This window comes from Eupeodes corollae, chromosome 1, assembly GCF_945859685.1.
Source record: "Eupeodes corollae chromosome 1, idEupCoro1.1, whole genome shotgun sequence".
Taxonomy (NCBI): domain Eukaryota; kingdom Metazoa; phylum Arthropoda; class Insecta; order Diptera; family Syrphidae; genus Eupeodes; species Eupeodes corollae.
In genome coordinates this window covers 288,138,069-288,159,873 of record NC_079147.1, presented here as the reverse complement: position 1 = coordinate 288,159,873, position 21,805 = coordinate 288,138,069, and the positions used below count along the sequence as shown (strand labels likewise).

General features: G+C 33.7%; 1 protein-coding gene across 8 annotated transcripts in view; it reads left to right on the top strand.

The window, feature by feature from the left end:
• LOC129939223 (copper-transporting ATPase 1) overlaps positions 1 to 21,805 on the top strand; it is a 107,659-nt gene that overhangs the window by 55,445 nt on the left and 30,409 nt on the right. For 4 of the 8 annotated variants that reach the window (XM_056047157.1, XM_056047158.1, XM_056047162.1 and 1 more), the window contains 4 exons: positions 17,720 to 19,997; positions 20,060 to 20,219; positions 20,282 to 21,090; positions 21,159 to 21,535. In XM_056047157.1, coding sequence (XP_055903132.1) covers positions 17,720 to 19,997; positions 20,060 to 20,219; positions 20,282 to 21,090; positions 21,159 to 21,535 — 3,624 coding nt within the window. Of the gene's footprint in view, positions 1 to 8,727; positions 9,096 to 17,719; positions 19,998 to 20,059; positions 20,220 to 20,281; positions 21,091 to 21,158; positions 21,536 to 21,805 lie in introns of those variants that run through there. The other 4 variants (XM_056047160.1, XM_056047161.1, XM_056047159.1 and 1 more) reach the window with 3 other exon arrangements.

Genomic DNA, 21,805 nt, shown 5'->3' with positions numbered 1-21,805 from the left:
CTTCATACTTAGGGGTTTTACTGTAATTAAATATCCGGAAAAATATAAAAATAGGGAAATTACTTTGATCTGATTTGTGATTGTTTGAAAAAAAAAATGTATTATTTTAAACTTCATGATGACGATTAATGATTGGGAATCTTATGAGTGATGGAAAACAAGTTTGTGTAGATTTTTGATAAGAGCAATTAAAACTTGTTTAAGTGAATTTTTACTTTTGTTATACTATATTTTAAGATAAAAGAAAAGCTTTTTAAACAAATTATTAATTTTAATATAAAACTTTTTAGGGTGTTTGAAAACCTATACAAATATTTAGCTGAAAGGAATTTTTGTTTTCGCTTTATATTTTCTACCTTTGGACCAATGGACAATTTTTTAAGTATTACTTTTCACCTCTAAAGTTCCAATTCGATTTTAGGTCACTAAAAAAATGTTTTTTCTTTACTCAAATTAAATCTACATCAAAACAACTGAAGATATTTTAGAAACGAATTTTATAGGAACGTGAAAAATCTATTTATCAAAAGTATAGATCAACCTATGTAATTTGTTCTCAAAAAGTGTAGATTTCCCAAGATTTTAATTCATGCTTTTTTTGGGACTAATTTCATTTGTAACTTAATTTTAAATCCAACTTTTCAGGAAGCCCTGTAAGGGTAGGTGCGAGGTTGGGTGTATACAAAATTTCGTTTATTTTTTAAGGACCTGGAATTAAAGAAAATTATATTGCGTTATCTACTTTGGGGTTTCAAAAGTAAACGTAAATAAAACACATAGAAAATATTTTATTTCATGCTTCTTTTTTGACATTTTGTGTGAAACATTACAATATTTAAACGGCCATCGGTTCTTTTTTTCGACCACTTTTTGACACATATGGGGCAGTATCTCAGCCATAACTTGACGAATGTTGGTTTTTTAATTGCTCAAGAGCTAAAGGTTTATCTGCATAAATACGGTCCAGCGGTCGCATGACCTTGGTGGGCAGTCGATACCGCTCCAACAAAAATTACGTGGTAAGGAAATGTCTCTTGCAATAAAGCCATATTCGATCGAGTTATTTGGCATGTGGCACCGTTTTTTGAAACCACATATTCCCGTTTTATTCAATAGCAGGAAAAAAAAGTCGTTATCATATGACGATAACGCTCTGAATTGACGGTGACAGTCATTCCATTGTTTTTTTCGAAGAAGTAAGATTCAATCACACCTCTGGACCAAACAGTGACTTTTTGTGAATGTAAAGGCCTCTCTTCAATTACTTGATGATTCCCATAACCACAAATACGACTATTTTGCTTTCGTCGTTGAAGAAAAGTTTGTTAAAAAAATTTCCGTCCACGACCTGTAGTTCAAGCAACCATTCGACGTTTCTACGACGACCTTGCAGTCAGCTGGCTTCAGTTGTTGTGTGAGCTGGACTTTAGATGGATGTAGGTGTAGATCCAAATGCAACACATATATTTTATGCACAAGCCTAAGAAATATCTGTAACCAATTCAGTCTCTAAAAATGTTCACAATTCACAACGATTATGTTACCATAATCTCCTCTTAAAGAACTATATGTGGCTGTGGCGGAATCACCAATTTTTTAGTAGGTTTTAATAATTTGTTTGCGTTGTGCGATAGTTAACCGATCCATTTTCGTAAATGTCAGACTTTCAACTGAAAAATTTAAATAATTTTGAAGTCAATGCATTTATATAAAAATGCTCGAGATATTCGAATCGAACATTAGTTTTTAAAAATGTTTCTTATTTTGTATAAAAAAAAACAGCTAAATGTTAGGTTTTTCTACAAATTTTAATTTATTTTAAAAACAATATTCCTGTATATTCCATCTTACTCAGTTTGTAATGAGCCTACTCGTATATCAGATGTTAACGGCCGAGGGTTAAAAGTTTGAAAATGCTACAAGAGATCAATGATGGTAATATAGCAAGTGGCAACTGTTCCTTTTGTCGTCAATATAATTTATCTCTTTTTCTATTTTTTAAAATAAAAAATAAAAATAAAAACAGAATAGAGATGATTATTGGAAAACGCTAGGAAATGTCCACTTGCTACATTCCACTTTTACATTATTGATCTCTTGCCACATTTGCATGCGCTTAAAAAAAAATCAAGGTAAATAATAAAAGTATTAAACCTAAGGTTAAATCATGGTTCGATTCGTGCTGCAAAGAGGTTATCAAGAAGAAAGAGGTGAGCTTTTGCTGTTTTAAAGCCAACCTAACGAGGAAAACCGGAAAAGGTTTAAGCAAGCCAGGAAGGCCTGCAATGCAGTTCGCCGAAAATTTCACCTTAGTTCTATGCGACTAATCTTTTTTCGTACTCGAACTGTGGCGAGAGTTCTTAAAGATCTCAACATTCATAAATCCGCTGGCCCAGATGGTATCCCCGCTATTATTCTAAAGATATGTTCTTTCACGACAGCAAAACCACTGCGTAACCTTTTCCATCTATCCTTTCCTGGGCTCGTTTCGAGTAATTGAAAAACTGCATTTTTTTAGCCAATCCCAAAAAAGGCGAACCTTCTTCTCCCACAAATAACCGACCGATAGCACTAACGTCCCTTCTTTCTAAGGTCATGGAAACGCTGCTTAATTATCAGCTTAAGAAATATCTTGAGGAACGGAAGCTTCTTAATGACCGGCAATACGGCTTTCGCAGCAATAGGTCCACTGCTGATCTCATGGTTCATTTCAACGAACAGTGGAACAGATCTTTACATCGTTTTGGAGAAAGTAAGATTATTGCACTTGATATTTCAAAGGCATTTGATAAAGTCTGGCACCAAGCTCTCTTATCAATAATGCGCGCTTTTGGTATTGATGAATCTCTTCTTCGCTGGATTAGAAATTACCTTTCTAACCTTTCAATACAAGTTGTTTCGGACGGATTGAAGTCGGAAACTCATAATATAAAAGCTGGTGTGCTCCAGGACTCCGTTTTGTCTCCGACCCTTTTTCTCATTTTTATAAATGATATCCTGTCTGCTACTTCTAATCCAATACATTGTTACACTGACGATAGCACTCTTAGCTTTTCATATTCGTTTCCAGACTCACAAATCTCCTCTTCGGATGTGGAACTGGAACGACAAAATATGATTAGCTCATTAAATTCTGACCTACACAGCATTGTACAATTCAAAATAAAAACCGAGTGGAATTTTATGCTTCGACAACGCAACGCTTTCTTTTATCGTTAAAGCGAGATAAACCCTCTTTGCCACTATCTATGAGTAGCACTTTTATCAACGAAACGGAAAATCTCGATTTCCTCGGAATGTGCATCAGCAACCATCTTCTGTGGAACGATCACATAGGCGATGTTGCCAAAAATTACGCAAGATGTCTATTGTTTTTGAGACTTTGCAAGAAATTAGTCTCTCCGTCTGATCTGGCTACAATCTACAAAACCTATAGACATACGTCCGAAACTTGAATGTAACTCTCATCTCTGGAATGCAACTCTCATCTCTGGGCTGGTGCTCCAGTAACTTATTTAAGCTTGAACGGTATTCAAAAAAGAGCTTTTAAAATGATTGGTGACATTAACATTATCAACTCGTTTACGTCACTCGAACATCGACGCAAGGTTTCTTGACTCACCATTTTTTACTGTTATTTTAACAGACTATGGTATAGTGAAATAGCCAGTTGCATACCTCCCCTTAAAGAATTTAACCGTAATAACCGCGCTTCTAGGAACGCCCAGCAGTTTACCCTTGAGCCCAACTTCGGCCGTACTATGAGGTAGAGAGATTCATTTTTAGCCGTACTACGCGAATGTGGAACGCCTTGCCAAGGCATTGCAATGTTCAGAACTACCCACCAAGTTTTGTTGAAAGTGCTTTCTGTAAAATAACATTTATTTGAAGTCGATATCTTCACTGGTTCTTGAAATATGGACGATGAAAAATGTTATCCCTGACGTACGGACTAAAGAACGTACCTACACACGCGCACTTTGATTTATATTCTAGAGACCTTGGAACGTCGATAAATGTGAAAATTCGACAAATCTCACCGATTAAAATAATTTCAATTATTCAAATCGAAATAAAAATCCTCTTAAATAAAGTCCATGATAAAGGCTTTATTGTACATATTTGCGAAAAAAAACAATTTTGTTACCTGCCTCCTATAAGAACTACATATAAAAATGGCAAGTTTTGCAGAAATTTCGATCTCGCAGTTTTAATCAAGCATAAAATTACGATTATAGAAAAGTCAAAAAAAGTGGATCCCCCGATTCCTTCCGTCTGTTTGTCTGTCTGGCCTATCCCCCCCAATTACAGACCAAAGAATTGAGTCGATTAACTTCAAATTTGGAAATTACTGTTTTAAGCCGATTCGCGTAAGGTATTTTCTTTATTTTTTTAAGTCTAAAAATATCAGTAGTTCATGCAATTTTTTTAAGTGAAAAATTGATAATTAGAATCTTGCTTCAGAATGCTACCCCCTATTGAACCGTCATTTTATTTTTAAGTTTTCTCAAGAATAAATCATCTGGTTTCAATAATTTTTTTTTTCTACTTAAGCTCGTATACTTATATGTATTGATCAAAAGTTTCAGTGTTTATATTTTTTACTTTTAACTACCCATAGGAAGTTATTGTTATATGTCCGATTTGTCAAATTAAAAATTTTGACATTTCTCGACTTTTCAAGGTTCTGGAGTCAAAATAAAAGATTTTTAGAAAAATGTCTGTTCGTGCTTACGTCCGTAAGTTCACGACGTTTTTTTCGTCGTCCATAGCTAAAGAACCAGAATAGATATCGACTTCAAAAAAAAAATGTTTGTTATACAGATAATAGTGCAGAAATATGCAGAAAGGGCTCTCAAGAAAATTGCGAGGGTGTTTTACCATAGCAGTTTGAAAAAAAGGTGAAAATTTTGGTTAACCCAAAATATCTCACGAACCAATAAGAGACTTCAATTAAATTTGATATTATATATTGTAACGTGATACCAAACATGTATATTTTTGGAAAAAATACATTATATATAGAATTTAAATTTAAAATTTTTGTAGAATGATTTAACTGATAACTTTTTTAATAAAACACGAAAACCTACAAACCTTTTAATCAGGGATGGGCAGTTATCAGTGTGCGTCGCATTCCAACCTCTTTTTCAATTGTTTTTGAGGACTTATTTCTGTATTTTTTGGGGGCTTGTTTCATGCCTTTTTTATTTTCAAATTCTATTCATGTGAAGTTATTTCACAGAGCTCGCAAGAAAATAACAGCTACTTTTTTAAGTATTTGTTGTTAATTTCTTGCGCATTTATTTAAAGGTATTTCGTAGGATATACTGACGGAGATTATTAACATAAAACAAATTTTGAAAATCAAATAAAATACTCTTAGTAAAGTCACCATTTTTTTTAATTAACAAAATTCAACCTTATCTGAGAATACTTCTAAATTTTTTCCAAAAAATACATTCAACATTTCTAGAGTTCATACATTATTCAGAAATTTGAGTTTAACATATTTTTTTTTAATCATATTTAAATTATTTTGAATATATTATAAATGTTCCTTAAAATATAAAATAATTAAAAAATCTTTACCAATAGAGTGAGAAAACAGAACTATGGCAAATGTCAAGAAGATAACTTACAAATTGGCATGTTATAAAGTTCATTTATCACACTTTTAATTATTTTCTATGGTTAATCTCAAAAAATGGCAATTAAACGTCAATTCAAGCTTAAAATGACTTGCTGACTCAAATAACATTATTCCGAATTATCGATTTCGAAAATATTCGTTTTCTAACCGGCAGTGAATGTCGATTTGTTTGTCGGATAACAAAAAAAAAGAGGCTGGGATGCGAACCACACTGATAACTTCCCATTCCGTCTGTCGATTTGTCTTGCTTAAAAGTTTGTCTATATGTACTCGTATCAATTTTTACCAAATTTCCGTACTAATTTTTGTAGATTTAATTTTTTATGAAAAAACGATCTGTTGGATTTTTATATAAAAATTACTGAATATCGAAAACAATATTTTCTTTGAAATAAAATAAGTTTAAAGCCAATATTTTGAATTTTTGAAAGGCTATTTGAGTAGAAAGTAAATTTTTACCAAGTTTTCGTATTGTTTTTTTTTAGAGTTTTATTTTTTGTAAAAAAACTGTCCATTTGATATTTTTCAAAATTTTATCGAATGTTGAAAACAATATTTCTTATAAGATAAAATTAGTTTGAAGCCAATATATCAAATTCTTAAAAATATATTCGAGTCGAAAATCAATTTTTACCAACTTTTATACATTTTTGTTTAGGTTTTTATTTTTTGTAAAAAAAACTGTCAATTTGATTTTTCTCAAACGTTGTCTTAATGTTCAAAACAATATTTCTTATAAGTAAAAATTAGTTAGAAACTATTATCTCAAATTTTTGAAAAGATATTTGAGTCGAAAATCATTTTGTACCAACTTTTGTTAATTTTTTTTTCGGTTTTTAATTTTTTGTAAAAAAAACCGTCAATTCGTTTTTTTTTCAAAATTTTACTGAATGTTGACAACATTCATTTTGTAAAAACATGACATTTTTTGTAAAAAAAAAACCGTCAATTCGATTTAAATCAACATTTTTCAAAATGTTGAAAACAATATTTCTTATAAGATAAAATAAGTTTGAAGCTTAAATTTCAAGTTTTTGAAAAGATATTTGAATCGATATTCAATTTTTACCAACTTTGAGTAATGTTTTTTTTAGATTTTTATTTTTATAAAAAAAACTATCAATTCGATTTTTCTCAACATTAAATCAGATGTCAAAAACATTATTCTTCGTTGCAGAAAATTGTTTTGGAGATGAAATCATATTTTAGTCGTAACATCTTGGAGGTGACAAATTTTTTTTTCAGTTTTTTTGATTTATAAAAAGAACCGTTAAATGGATTTTTTTCAAAAAATATACTTGTTTGATATCACGTTACAACATATTTTATAAAATTTAATTCAAGTCTGTAGCGTTTTTGGTTCGTAAGATATTTAGGGTTAACCAAAACTTTCACCTTTTTTTTTCAAACTGCTATGTAAAAAAAACCACCCACGCAATTCTCTTGAGAGCCCTTTTTTGCATCTTTCTGCCTTATTATCTGTGTAACAAAATTTATTTGAAATCGATATCTCTTCTGGTTCTTGAGCTATGGACGACAAAAAAACGTCGCGAACGTATGGATGTACTAACGTACGTATGCACACACGCACAGACATCTTTATAAAAATCTTTTATTTCGACTCTAGGGACCTTGAAACGGCGAGAAATGTCAAAATTTTCAATTTAATTTGAAGTTAAAAATTATTATTTCCCTTAATTCCAACCAATTTCATGCTATTCCTAATTGAAGGCATGAATTTTGAACGAAATAGTAAATATGGGGCTGGGCGATATTTTTCCGTCCCTGGCCCGGAATTCCTCTCGACGGCTCTGTAGTTAACAAAATAATAGAAGTAAACTATTTTCATTTTTGATGAATTTAGAAAGAACATGAATTTTGAATTTTAGTGTTAACGCGTTGATTCATCTCAAAAATGTCTGATTTTGTAGAGGCTTTTTAAACCATCGACATCGTAACCACCCTTCAAAGGATACTTCGATATCAGAAATCATTTTTCAACAAACTACAGTCAAATTTTAATGTAAAACAGGAAGGAAAGAAGTTGTATACAATTTATTTTGCTATTGCTGTTTGCTTACGAGAACCTTGCTAAGCGAAATCCTTTTGCAAGAAGGAACAAGGATGGATACGCTCAAACTTAAACTTAAGCAAACAAAATAAATAGTGTCCTCTGAAAAATGCAATTCTAAATTTAATTTTTAACTCAAGTCAAAGTGCATTTTTTCAAACAACAAATTTCATCCACACCTTCTTACCCTCAAAATCTTGTGCACGTCTTGTTTACCAATTTAATCTTCGTTTTAAACAATTTAATGAACATTATTTTGAAACTATAAGAATTAGCGTTTCCAATTTAAAATTAACTTCTTTTTATTAAAAATCCTAACTCATATTCTGTTAATCTAGATCTAACTCCACTTTAATTTATAAAATATCACATCATTTGAATAAGCATGAGAACATTTTATTAACCCGTTTTTAAAAAGAAAGTTTTCAAAAAATATGTTCTTGTAGCGTTGCAGAATTTCCTCACACAACGTCATTTCTAGACAAGAAAAAGAAATAAATTAATAACAATTTCACTTATAGAAAATTCTTCTAAAACCTCTTACCGGGAGGTGCACAATTTTATTTATGCTCCATTTTTCCAATTCATTCCATTTAAAGTTGTTTGTTCAAAAAACACACCCTCTGCGCTCTGCCCTTGATCAAATTTCCACACGAAAACGAGAACACTATACAAAATAAACATTCTCAAGTGTTTCAATTCCAAATCATTATGCACACGGCTTCGGCTACGGCCGGCGGTAGCAAGCGCCTGGAATTGATATGATTTGATATAAGCACTTTGCTTACTAACTTACCATTAAACCGAACCTTTTATCAACAGAAAGACATTCTATCCGTTAAAGCCATCGCATAAACAGGCCCCGATTTGTCTTATCTATCAAAAACAATAAAGACTTGTCGATAACAAAAAAAACTCCAAATATATAATAATATCCTCTTATTTAAAAACGGGTTACAAACATAAACGCGATTATTTCAAGCTCATGACGATTTTCAAAGAAATTTAATTTAAATTTGAAGAAAAGACAAAAATTCTGTGAATTAAGTGCAAAAAATATACCTACCATCTCGCATTTAAGTGAATGGATTTTGTGGGAATCGTTTTTGTTTTTTTAAAAAATATCTTCATCGCTTGATGAAAACGCAAAGGAATGTTTAAATTTGGAGCAAAGAAAAACGACGAGGAAGCCGAAGGAGCTTCTTCTTCTAGTTGTAGTTCCAGAGGCATTCTTCAGGGTGGTAGTGGTGGCAGAAAAATTCACAAAAAAAAGGCCAGGAGTGAAAATTCCAATGTGCCAGAAGATGATGATGACGATGATTATAGTCAAGACGCATTCTATGTGGGCGATGAACGTGAGCAACTTATTCGGTAATATCAAGATTCTCCTATAACAGATAAATTCATTAAGAATAGGATATATTGAAATTCCTGAATATAGAGAGTGTACATATGTTTTCTTGTTTATGACGTAATATGTGAGCGATTAAAAGGAGAAATATTTAATGTGAACGACGCACGTCCGACGCTACAACGACGACAGAAAAATGTGTGGCCTAGAGACGCAAATAAAACTGCATTTATTTTAAAGACAATTTAAGAAATTCAAACCAAGTTGATAAGAGAACTGATTTAGATAAGGAAATTTAGATAACGTTGGAAAATTTTACTTTAAACAGTGAGGTTTAGGTAAAATGGTGAAATTATTATTTAAGAAAATTGGTGCTAAAATAGTGAAATTAGTTTTTAAGAACGTTGGTGCTTATTACATCCAGGAGTGACGTTTATTTTCTTTTTTAATTTTGCAAGATTTAAATTTTTTTACTTATTATATTATTTTTTGAAAGACTTTCTTACCGCCTAAATTTTAAGACATTCTATGTGTGTTTCTATAAATATTTAACGATATTGGTCAGGCTCAAGCGGCATAGGAGACCTGAAACTTTAAACCTGGAATTCTACTTCACTTAAAGTAATGCAAGGGTTGCTCTTTATATTTTTGACCTTACAATGATAAGACAATAATATTTCATGTTTAATGGTTTTATAAAGAATTTTTTTCGCACAAAATGTGTACACTAAATGTATTGGTGATGTTTAGAAACAAGAAAAACTCGTTAGATGCAATGTCAGATCCAATGTTTTGAGTCTGCTATACTTCAGTAGTTTCAAGCGGTTTGCTTTTTCATGATGAAGAATTAGGCAACTTTTTTTTATTGGTTTTCCACATGCTTCCGTACTATTCAGAACTTACCGATCTACGTTTACTAAGTGGTACCGTGGCCGGGAACGAGTGAAAATACTGTTGTTTTTTTTTTTCAAAGTTCTGTTTGATACTATCACTTAAAACTTAAAAACTAACAACTTTTAAGAAAAACAAAAAGTTCCCGTGTATTCAAAAAATACATTTCATTGTCTTAAAATCTTTTCCAAAGTGGAGTAAGTGGAAAAATGACACCTTATTTTCAAAAATGTTTTGTTTTGAAAATCCTGTATTTTTAAGTGTACCTTAAAATAAAAAAGATCGGGCGAACTTTTTTTTACATTACCAAAACGTTTTTAACTTCCCATAGGAAGTTATTGTAATGGGTCCGATTTGTTTCTAGAGTCGAAATAAAAGATTTTTAGAAAGAAGTCTGTGCGTGCGTGTGTACGTACGTCCGTACGTCCGTACGTCCGTACGTTCGCGAAGTTTTTTTCGTCCTCCATAGCTCAAGAACCAGAAGAGATATCGATTTCAAATAAATTTTGTTATACAGATAATAAGGCAGAAAGATGCAGAAAGGGATCTCAAGACAATTGCGTGGGTGGTTTTTTTTACCATAGCAGTTTGAAAAAAAGGTGAAAATTTTGGTTAATCCTAAATATCTTACGAACCAAAAACGATAGAGACTTGAAGTAAATTTTTTATAATAAACTGTAACGTGATATCAAAGAAGTATATTTTTTGAAAAAAAAAATCCATTTAACGATTTTTTTATACATAAATCAAAAAAACTGAAAAAAAAAATTGTCACCTCCAAAAATTTTACGACTTAAATATGATTTCATCTCCAAAACAATTGTGTGCAACGAAGAATAATGTTTTTGACATCTGATAAAATTTTTAGAAAAATCGAATTGACATTGTTTTAAAGTTGGTAAAAATTGAATATCGATTCAAATATCTTTTCAAAAACTTGAAATTTAGGCTTCGAACTTATTTTATCTTATAAGAAATGTTGTTCTCAACATTAGGACAAATTTTGAGAATAATCGAAGTGATAGTTTTTTTTACAAAAAATAAAAACCTAAAAAAAAATATATAAAAGTTGGTAAAAATTGATTTTCGACTCAAATATCTTTTCAAAAATTTGAGATATTAGCTTTAATTTACTTTTATCTTTCAAAAAATATTGTTGTCAACATTCAGTAACATTTTTTTTTACAAAAAATTAAAACCCGAAAGAAATTAACAAAAGTTGGGAAAAAATGATTTTCGACTTAAATATCTTTTCAAAAATTTGTGATAATAGCTTTTTATTTATTTTTACTTATAAGAAATATTGTTTTCAACATTAGGACAAAGTTTGAGAAAAATGGAATTGACAGTTTTTTTTACAAAAAATAAAAACCTAAAAAAAAATGTATAAAAGTTGGTGTAAATTGATTTTCGACTCAAATATCTTTTCAAAAATTTGAAATATTGGCTTCAAACTAATTTTATCTTATAAGAAATATTGCTTTCAACAGTCGGTAAAATTTTGAAAAAAATCGAAATGACAGTTTTTTACAAATTTAAAAAAAAAAACAATACTAAAACTTTGTAAGAATTTACTTTCCACTCAAATAGCTTTTCAAAAATTAAAAATATTGGCTTCAAACTTATTTTATTTCACAGAAAATATTGTTTTCGATATTCAGTAATTTTTATATAAAAATCCAACAGTCCGTTTTTTTATAAAAAATAAAATCTACAAAAAATAGTACGCAAATTTGGTAAAAATTGATACGAGTACCTATAGTCTAACTTTTAAGCAAGACAAATCGACAGACGGGATCAGAAGTTATCAGTGTGGGTCGCATTCCAGCCTCTTTTTTGTTTTTAGATTATTAACAGCATTTTGGCCAAACCGAATTTTGTTCATATGGCGTTATTACCCATACAGTACTTTTGCCGAAAGCCATTGTGAAACTTGTGCAATTGAAACATAGTGCCTGCTTTTGAATATAAGTAATAATTTAAATGTCTAAATAATCTGAATATAAAAATCATAAAAAGAACAGAGTTGAAATTAAAAATTCTATATTCTTGACGTGCCGTTAAAAAAAGAATCTCTATACGTTTAAGATAATTACTCGCAATATCAACACCTGACAGTAAGCCTTAATTTGATGGGAAGCTTTTAAACTTGCTGCCCCTTGCATTGCTTTGTTGCTTAGTTTTTGAAATTTACCAAAAGTATTGCATAAGATTCAACCTCTCTTCTTTGAAAAATGCTTCGAGTGAGTTCCTCTTTCTAAGCTACCAAGACTTACCAAATGCACCAATTTGTTAACCTTTGGTCCTGGCTTTGTCTATCTAAGTATTGATTTTTCTGGGTGAACAATGAAAAACCAATACCCTATGCATATAGGATAAACCACAGCCACCACGATACTCTCACAAGGAGGCCATCCAATATATTTTCATGGAATTAACCATGGGGCTGCAACATATCCTGTGGTACCCCATCTTCAGTGGTGTGTTAATTTAGGTCTTTGATGTGGGGCCATCTATAGGGACGATAACCCCAGAAGTGGCCGCCTGGCTTCATATGGGATTCAATCCACCAAACTTTTTCTACAATTACATTATTTTTTTTATAAAATAATTTTTACTTCCACTCCAGACTTATTTTATCTTATATGAAATACCAACTTATTTGTCGATTTGTATATTTACTGATTTCTATTGACTTTATATAATTTATATCAGTAAGTCAGCATCGAACCCATGAGGCAGGACGAACGGTCCCTCGTTACCATCTTTCGCAAGATTTTTAATTTTTGGAAGGAAGTTAACTATAGCTTCTTGCGTGCGCTCTCTCAAGTAGAGAATTTTCTCAGTGCAGTTCTAAGCTGTGCCTCTTTCAATAACTATGAATTGCAACACTATCATTCATCATCGAACTACACTGATTTCTCTTAATTGTGCACAGGGGCCACCACGGGAGGTGCAAGCAAGCTCTTCTTCCTTCCATATTATGGACAAACATTTAGCTTCCCTATATCTACATGGAAGTTAGTGACCTCCCTTCAATTTATACAGATACACTTAAGTTCTGTTTATTGGGATAAACCTTATAACCATCAACTCCACTTGAGGGTTTTCCCACATCATATATACAATACGCCTTAATGTTGTCTGAGCGATGACCAATTCTGAGTTATTTGGATCATCTGCTTTGAACACCTAAACGGTAGCGATCTTCTTGACACTTTGGTCAACCCATTGTCTCACTGACAGGGCAACATAACACAACTAATATTTAGGTTAAAAGTTGAACTTTACAGCGATGAAAATGTTGAGTTTAGTGAATAAATTGACAATGACAGTTTGATGATTGATAGAAGAGTATGCATTCACAAATTAAATTCAAAGTTGTCAAGTCCCTATTGGGAAACCCCATATATAGTTTTCAACATTAATATACATATACTGATCTTGCATTACTAGATCTTGCACAGCACCCATTGTTTCTGTTACAACTACAAAGGGCGTGTAGTCTAGAATTGAATTCCTTAAATCTGAATTTGACAGTGGTATAATATTAAGTTTGAACCTAAAAACTAGATTTAAGCTATTCAAAACATTCTTGCCTTGATGATCTACCTTAAAGCCATTTAAAACCACTTCATGAAAATTAACTCTGTTTATTACACTTTTTTATGAAGAAAAAGTTTTTTGGGGATAGCAATTTTCAAAGATAACATTCATTTCAGCAGAAATGTCAAAAAAGCATAAAAAATAATAAATTTTACCAAGGCCGGACATAAAAAGAGCTAATTTTGGAACCTGAGATACTTTTTTACCGCATTAATTAAAAAAAGTCCATATAACTACATTTTTAATAATAATAAAGTTAGTTTTTAAAGAAATGCTTTATCTTTCAGAACAGATCAGGAGGATGAAATATAAAACGCAATTCAAATCAAATAAGTTTTGTATTTCTGTTTCCCCTTTTGTAATTCTGTGATAAAGAAGTATTCAGTAATCAATTTATTAAAACTTTATCCCCAGATTTCTGACAGCAAAAGTGAGATATTTCTGAAAATGTATCAATCTCTGAGATCTTGTATATAAACAGGTCAGTTCAAAGTACTTGAAATAATGACAGTTCATGTCAAAATTTAATCAAACAGAACTTATTTTTTTTTTTAATTTTCAAAGTGTTAGATGAAATTGATAAAGTTCCTGACACAATTTTTCATAACAAAGCTGAAAACATCTCCTAGGTTATTTTTGTATCGTTAAAATGTATAGTTTGCCCCAACTTAAATCAATTTAGCAATGTTCAATGTTATGAACTCGAAACTCGCCTTTTATTTTGTCTATCTGCAAAATGTTAAATACGAGGCTAGTCCCAGAAAAATCCAACATAATAAAAAAAAACTTCAACTATTCGGGGAAAAATATGGCACGAATTTCGGCTCGCGGTTTTTTTATTTGATAGATATGGGCAAATAAATAATAACTATAGCAAATTTAGAGCGAGGAAACATTTATTTCTATTTTAAATTAAGTTCCCTTTTTTACATAAAAACACACAAAAATGGTTGATTTTGACATTTCTTCCCTGTTTTTTGTTAAATTTTGTCATACTTACTTTTTTTGTTGGGAATTAATTTGATTTTAGAGCTGAAATGCAAAAAGTACTTTGCATATACCTTAACTCGCACCCACCCCAAATCCTATACAGATCCCAGCAGAGGGGTGGAATGAGGCAACATACCCCTGACATACCTAGCTGTTAGTACGCGCGCCGCTGCCGCTTTATCAATGCAAAAAACTTGTTTTAGGCTCAAAAAAGTAGGGTTAAGCCCGAAAAAGAAAATATTTTTTTGTATGACTTAAAAGTGTTTCCTCGCCTTAATATTTAAAACATGTTCTATTGAGACCCCTACCTAACTGTAAAAAAATAACAGAAGGAAATTCGTGCTGCGGTAATGGAAAGTCGCCCCAAAATATCTTTATTTCTCTACTTAGTCTTTTTTTTTTGTGTCTCGATACACTTTTTCCAGTGATGTTTAATAGCTTCAATACCCTGTTTATAGTGAGAATCGTCGAGCTCTTCAACACAGCCGTCAACCGAATACTCCACCTCTACATTTTTGGCGAATCTGGTTTATTGCTGTTAAAATTTTCCAAACATTCGCACGACACTGGTTTTGTTCCATTGTGAGTGATCGTGGCGCCCATCTTGCGCACAACTTTCTCATGTCAAAAATTTTCGTCAATATCCGATGTACAGCAATTTTTAAATGCCTACCATGTCTTCTAGCTCGCGCACCTTCGTCGACGGTGACACGATACCATTTTGTGGATTTTTTACACCATTTCTGGCGTGGTCATCTTATTTGGTCGACCATTGCGATGTTCCTTTTGGCAGCACGTACGACCTCCTCATACAACAATCGCCATCTACACGTCAGGTCAGGTACTTCTGGGACTCCCCTCGTACAACCAAAAATGGAGTTTTAGAGGCTGAAGCAAAGCATAGTCCTTTACGATAAATTGTAAAATGATTTTGCAAAGCCATAAAAATTTGTCTTCTAAGCAAAATTTTAATTCTTATATCCTTCTTAGTTTCTAAAAATTCTCATTAGTGAGTTAGTTATAGCTTTCATGGTTTTTAACTATAGGTTTTTGGAGTTAATTTTAGTGCGGATTTTAAAACCGAACTTCGAACTTAACTTTGTGCTCAAATTTCGAAAATACGCGTTTTCAGCATTATTTTTTCAATAAATTTCAGTGAATTGATGTGTCTTGTTATGACAACGGATTCGTTTTAAAAATAAAACGTCTTATCTCATAAACCCCATACAACAAAATGATTTTAGAGTTGGATTTGAATTAAGGCAATCAAAACCATCGGAACAGTACAATGTGTTTGGCTGGAACAGGACCTTGTAGGACAGTGTTTTCAATTCTATTACTTTATATATCTTTTAATAAAACTTGAAAATGTTTGCCTCGCTTTTATTACCATCAAGGGAAAGCGATATGCAATGATAAAAAGTCAAAAATTCCTCAAAAAGGTCTCAAGGAACACAGTTTTTCCCAAGTCTTTTTAACCTCCCAAAAAATGACTATTGTTCCTCTGAATAGAATATTCAATGGTTTTAGATTAGATTCCAAAATTCCACTTGCATATTAACTTTAAATTGTCAATATATAAAATAACGTTTCAAATGACAGTAACACTTACATTGTCACAAGAAACGCTATTATACATCAAAATAAAACCATTATGGATCGCATAAGTCACTTGGTCACTTGAGCCATCATTTTTCGTTTCTGACACTTTCGTTTTTAACAACCCGTATTACCTCTTTGTATCAACAATAAAATAATTTGTATCTGTCAGTTTGATGAAAATGCGGGTAAAATAGGTCAGTAAGATCTAAACAAATCTCATACGATATCAGAGTCTTCAAAGACCTTTCTCAAGGAGCAATCACCTTTATTTTTGAGATTTTCAAGTCAACAAAATTTTGAATTCTATTTCTTGAACACTGTCTAATAGGAAAGCACGCCATGTGGCTAGGCATATTCTCAAATTACCTTTGCAGAAGCTGTATGGACGAGGAAGAGAAAGAAACAGTTCACCTTTTCTGTGCATGCCCTGCTGTAGCTCAAAAACGCAAGAATTACCTAGGAGAATTCTTCTTTAACGATCTAAATCATATCAGCATAATCAGCCTCTCACGTTTCGTAAGGGACTCAAACTGGTTTCATTGAGCTTAGGCGGAAGCCTCTAGGTTCATGTGGTATCACAATGGGGCATTAAACTGGCCTAAGTGTGTTCGTTTCCATCATAGACAGCCACTTTAACCTAGCTTAACCTAAACTTCTCAAGCAATTATTTTGACAGTTGCCCATTTTATGCCTTTATGTCATCATGTCACATCTCGACTTGACCTGCAAAATGAATACAAATGCTTCTGACTGACAGTTTTTTCAGATTGCATATTGTGTCCCACAAAATTATTGTGCATCCGTCAAAATGGCATTGAAAAGATTTGGTTAGGTGTAACTTGGCTAATACATAGTTCTTTTTCAAGTATTAAATTAATTTTAAAACTTAATTGAATTTGACAGCTATAATGACATTCTAATGACAAAAGATCTATTTAAATCGTATTCCATTCTCGAAAAAAATCAATTTTTTATTAAAATCCAAATTCACCACTAAAAATACACCGAAAAATTAAGGTTCATTAAACTTTTCTCTGTAACGCTTGTAATATGAATTGTTGTTTCTGTTGATCGTCTGTTTATCTTTTAAAGTTTCAGAAGATAAGAAAAATGTATTATTTGCTTATTTTTTGTTGGGATTTATTGGGAGTTTATTTAAGATAATTCACCTTAAATAAATATTTTTGAATGTCTTATTTATCAATTTAAATCCATTTGTTTATATAAATGCATAATTTTAAACAAATTTTATTTATTTTATTAATAGTTTTAAGAATTTTGTTAAAAAATACCTGGTATCTGGGATACCGAGTATTTCACAATTGTTATTAGTTATTTGCTCATCAATTGCAACGAAAAACAAATAACTTATTTTCGTGGCGCATTCTTCAAACCTTTCCATCAATTTATTGAAAAGTTTCAAATGCCGTTTTTAAAACGGCTTTGCAAAATCTAAATAAGTTTCAAAACTACCAAAAGAATCTCACTTGAAAAATCTACCAAAAGAATCTCACTTGAAAAATCTAATGGAACTATCTTTTTCTTCTAATTTCAGTAAAACGATGGACTATGACTGTGCCGAATCGACAGGTCTCCTTTCCACCACCAACAGCTCCACAGTACGATTACCAATAGTTGGTATGACTTGCCAATCATGTGTTCGCAACATAGAATCCACAATATCCACAAAACCAGGTATCCTGAAAACACAAGTAATTCTCAACGAAAATGCCGGCTACTTTGACTACGAACCCAGTCGAATAAATCCCGAACAAATTGCCTTCGAAATTGAAGAAATGGGTTTCGAATGTCCCTACCCAAGCAGTAATCCTTCAACCATCAAATCAACCCCGATTACACGAATTCGTGTAATTGGCATGACTTGTAATAGTTGCGTACGAAATATCGAGGGAAACATCGGCACTCGGCCGGGAATTGTTTCAATAAAGGTGAGTCTAGACGAGAAACGTGCCACAGTCGAGTATGACAGTACAATACTAAAACCTCCAGAAATAGCCGAAATGATCGATGACATGGGCTTTGAAGCGTCCGTGGAAGACGATGACGGTGGGGGCGAAGTAGCACAATCAGGAGAGACCATCAAGAAGACTGACAAATCACCGAAACGTGATAAGAACAAAGCTGGTGGTGATGCACTCGTGATATACGATGATCTACCAAATGGCAAAGGCAAACTCAACGGTGGAGCGTTGAATGTCGAAATGGAACAGCATCTGACCAAATGTATGGTCCACATACAGGGTATGACCTGTGCCAGTTGTGTGGCCGCCATCGAGAAGCACTGCAAGAAGATCTATGGAGTAGACAGCATCCTGGTGGCACTCCTGGCCGCCAAGGCAGAGGTAAAGTTCAATGCAAACGTTATAACTGCCGAGAATATAGCCAAGTCAATTACCGAACTCGGCTTCCCGACGAGTGTCATTGAGGAGCCTGGTTCTGGGGAAGCCGAAGTTGAAATAGAAATCCTTGGAATGACCTGCTCATCGTGTGTAAATAAAATCGAACAAACGGTGCTAAGGACAAAAGGCATTACTCATGCCGCTGTCGCTTTGACCACAAAGCGAGGAAAGTTTCGTTACAACTCAGAAGAGACCGGAGCTCGAAATATCTGCGAAACCATTCAAGCATTGGGTTTCGACGCCCATCTGCTGTCGAACAAAGACAAGATGGCCCACAGCTATCTGGAGCACAAGGAAGAGATCCGAAAATGGAGGAATGCGTTCCTAATTTCGCTGCTCTTTGGAGGACCTTGTATGGTCGCTATGGTCTATTTTATGGTAGAGATGGAGATTCATGGACACGACACTATGTGTTGCATTGTCAATGGTCTTTCCATGGAGAATCTCGTTATGTTTCTCCTCTCAACGCCAGTGCAGTTCTTTGGAGGCTGGCACTTCTATGTGCAGGCCTATCGGGCGGTGAAGCACGGAACTACCAACATGGATGTCCTCATAACTATGGCGACGACGATAAGTTACATTTACTCTGTGGCTGTTGTGATAGCTGCCATTTTGTTGGAACAACGGTCGTCTCCGTTGACGTTCTTCGACACTCCCCCAATGTTGCTGATATTCATATCCCTCGGTCGATGGTTGGAACACATTGCGAAGGGAAAAACTAGTGAAGCTCTGTCGAAATTGTTGTCGCTTAAAGCCACCGAAGCATTACTCGTTGAAATCTCTGAAGAATTTGAGGTTCTATCGGAAAAGTTGATTTCAGTGGACTATGTCCAACGAGGTGACATTCTCAAAGTAGTTCCAGGATCAAAAGTACCCGTAGACGGGAAGGTCCTTTATGGACATTCAACCTGTGACGAAAGTCTCATCACGGGCGAGTCAATGCCTGTGGCGAAAAAGAAGGGAGCTGTAGTGATTGGAGGATCCATCAATCAGAATGGAGTTCTATTCATTACGGCGACACATACGGGTGAGAACACAACTCTGGCGCAAATTGTTCGTCTTGTAGAAGAAGCCCAGACCTCTAAGGCACCCATTCAACAGCTAGCTGACAAAATTGCAGGCTATTTCGTGCCATTTGTGGTGGCTGTGTCGACAATCACTCTCATCGGTTGGATTATAACTGGGTATCTTGATATATCCAAGCTCCCCATCCCAGACCACAACAAGGAAGGATTGAATGAGAATGAGATCATAATTGGTTATGCATTTAGGTGCGCCTTGAGTGTCCTGGCAATTGCTTGTCCGTGTGCTCTTGGTTTGGCAACTCCAACTGCCGTCATGGTTGCTACTGGAGTTGGAGCTACAAATGGTGTATTGGTCAAAGGAGCTGGACCACTAGAAAATGCTCATAAGGTAAGTTTTTGTCTGGAAGAAAAAAGTAACGTGATAAAACTTTGAGTCTCTTCCTTTAATAGGTCAAGACAATTGTATTTGACAAAACAGGAACCATTACCCATGGAACTCCAATGACCTCAAGAATCATAATGTTTGTCAAACCAACTGTGTGTAATCTGGCTCGAATGTTGACAATTGTAGGAGCCGCCGAAACCAACAGTGAACATCCTTTAGCATCAGGTTTGTAAGGAACCATCATAAGTTATCCATTCACTAACTCTTTTCTTTCTTTATCCCTAAAGCTATTGTTAAATTCGTGAAGGACATGTTAAATGTAGAGCAATTTGGTAAGTCGAGTAATTTTCAATCGGTTCCTGGTTGTGGGATCAAATCCACGGTCTCAAATTACGAACAAGGACTTAAAGATGCCTCAAACTCAGAGAAGATCATCAATTATGAGAATTCTTATCGAACTAGTGCCATGGCTGTGCACATGGTAAATGGAGTCTCCATCGAGGAAGTCATCCCATCATTGAATACCATTCAAAAGAACACCCTTGAACTTCAACATCTTTTGGAATTCGACGACGCTGTCGGAGATGCTGAATCAGCTGTCAAACCAATTGTTGGCAATGAAATCGCTGTGTTGATAGGAAATCGTGAATGGATGCATCGCAATGGAATCTTGGTTCCCGCCGAAATTCATGCGAAAATGACCGAAGAAGAAAACGTTGGCAATACAGCCGTTCTCTGTGCTTTGAACAATCAGCTGATTTGTATGATTTCCGTATCGGATATGGTCAAACCAGAAGCACATCTTGCCGTCTATACATTGAAAAAGATGGGAATTGAAGTGATTCTCCTTACGGGAGATAATAAAAACACAGCAGTGAACATAGCCCACCAAGTAGGAATCACAAGAGTCTATGCAGAAGTTCTTCCATCTCATAAGGTTGCCAAGATTCAGAGACTTCAAGAGGGCGGAATACGAGTGGCTATGGTTGGGGATGGTGTAAATGATAGCCCTGCTCTTGCGCAAGCTGATGTTGGAATTGCGATAGCTGCTGGCACAGATGTCGCAGCTGAAGCTGCTGATGTGGTTTTAATGAGGGTTTGTTTCTCACATTAATCTCAAGTTGCATGTACCTAAAAGTTTTGCTTGCCTTTCTTTTCCTTTAGAATGATTTGCTAGACGTCGTTGCTTGTTTGGATCTGTCTCGAAAAACAGTGAGACGCATTCGACTTAATTTTCTCTTTGCCAGCATGTACAATCTCTTGGGTATACCTTTGGCAGCTGGAGTTTTTACAACATTCGGTCTGATTCTTCAGCCTTGGATGGCTTCCGTCGCGATGGCTGCGAGTTCGGTTTCGGTTGTGTGTTCGTCATTGTTAATTAAAATGTATAAGAAACCAACAGCGGCATCATTACAAACTGCTGAATACTTAAGGCTTATTAGTGAAACCGATAGAGAACCAGACAACGTTTCAGTACATAGAGGTCTTGAGGATATTCCAAGACCGAACCTTAGTCGATCGAATAGCTCAACATTGTCAAGGTATGTAGAAATATTGATTTGTTTTTTATTGTAGTTACCTATTTGTGAGAAATTTGATGGCTAAGGTGATGGATTTCAAAGTAGGTTATGTATATTTTGTCCTTTACATTTGGTTTATATTTATGGTGGTGGGGAAAGTGTAATATTTATTTTTGTGATAAGTGACAAACCAAATACATAATAGATTTAAAGCAAAAGGCAGCGCCTAAATGTTGCCAAAACCTGTTGTTAAAGAGGAAGCTAACAGAGTGATTCTTATGTGTGTTTTGT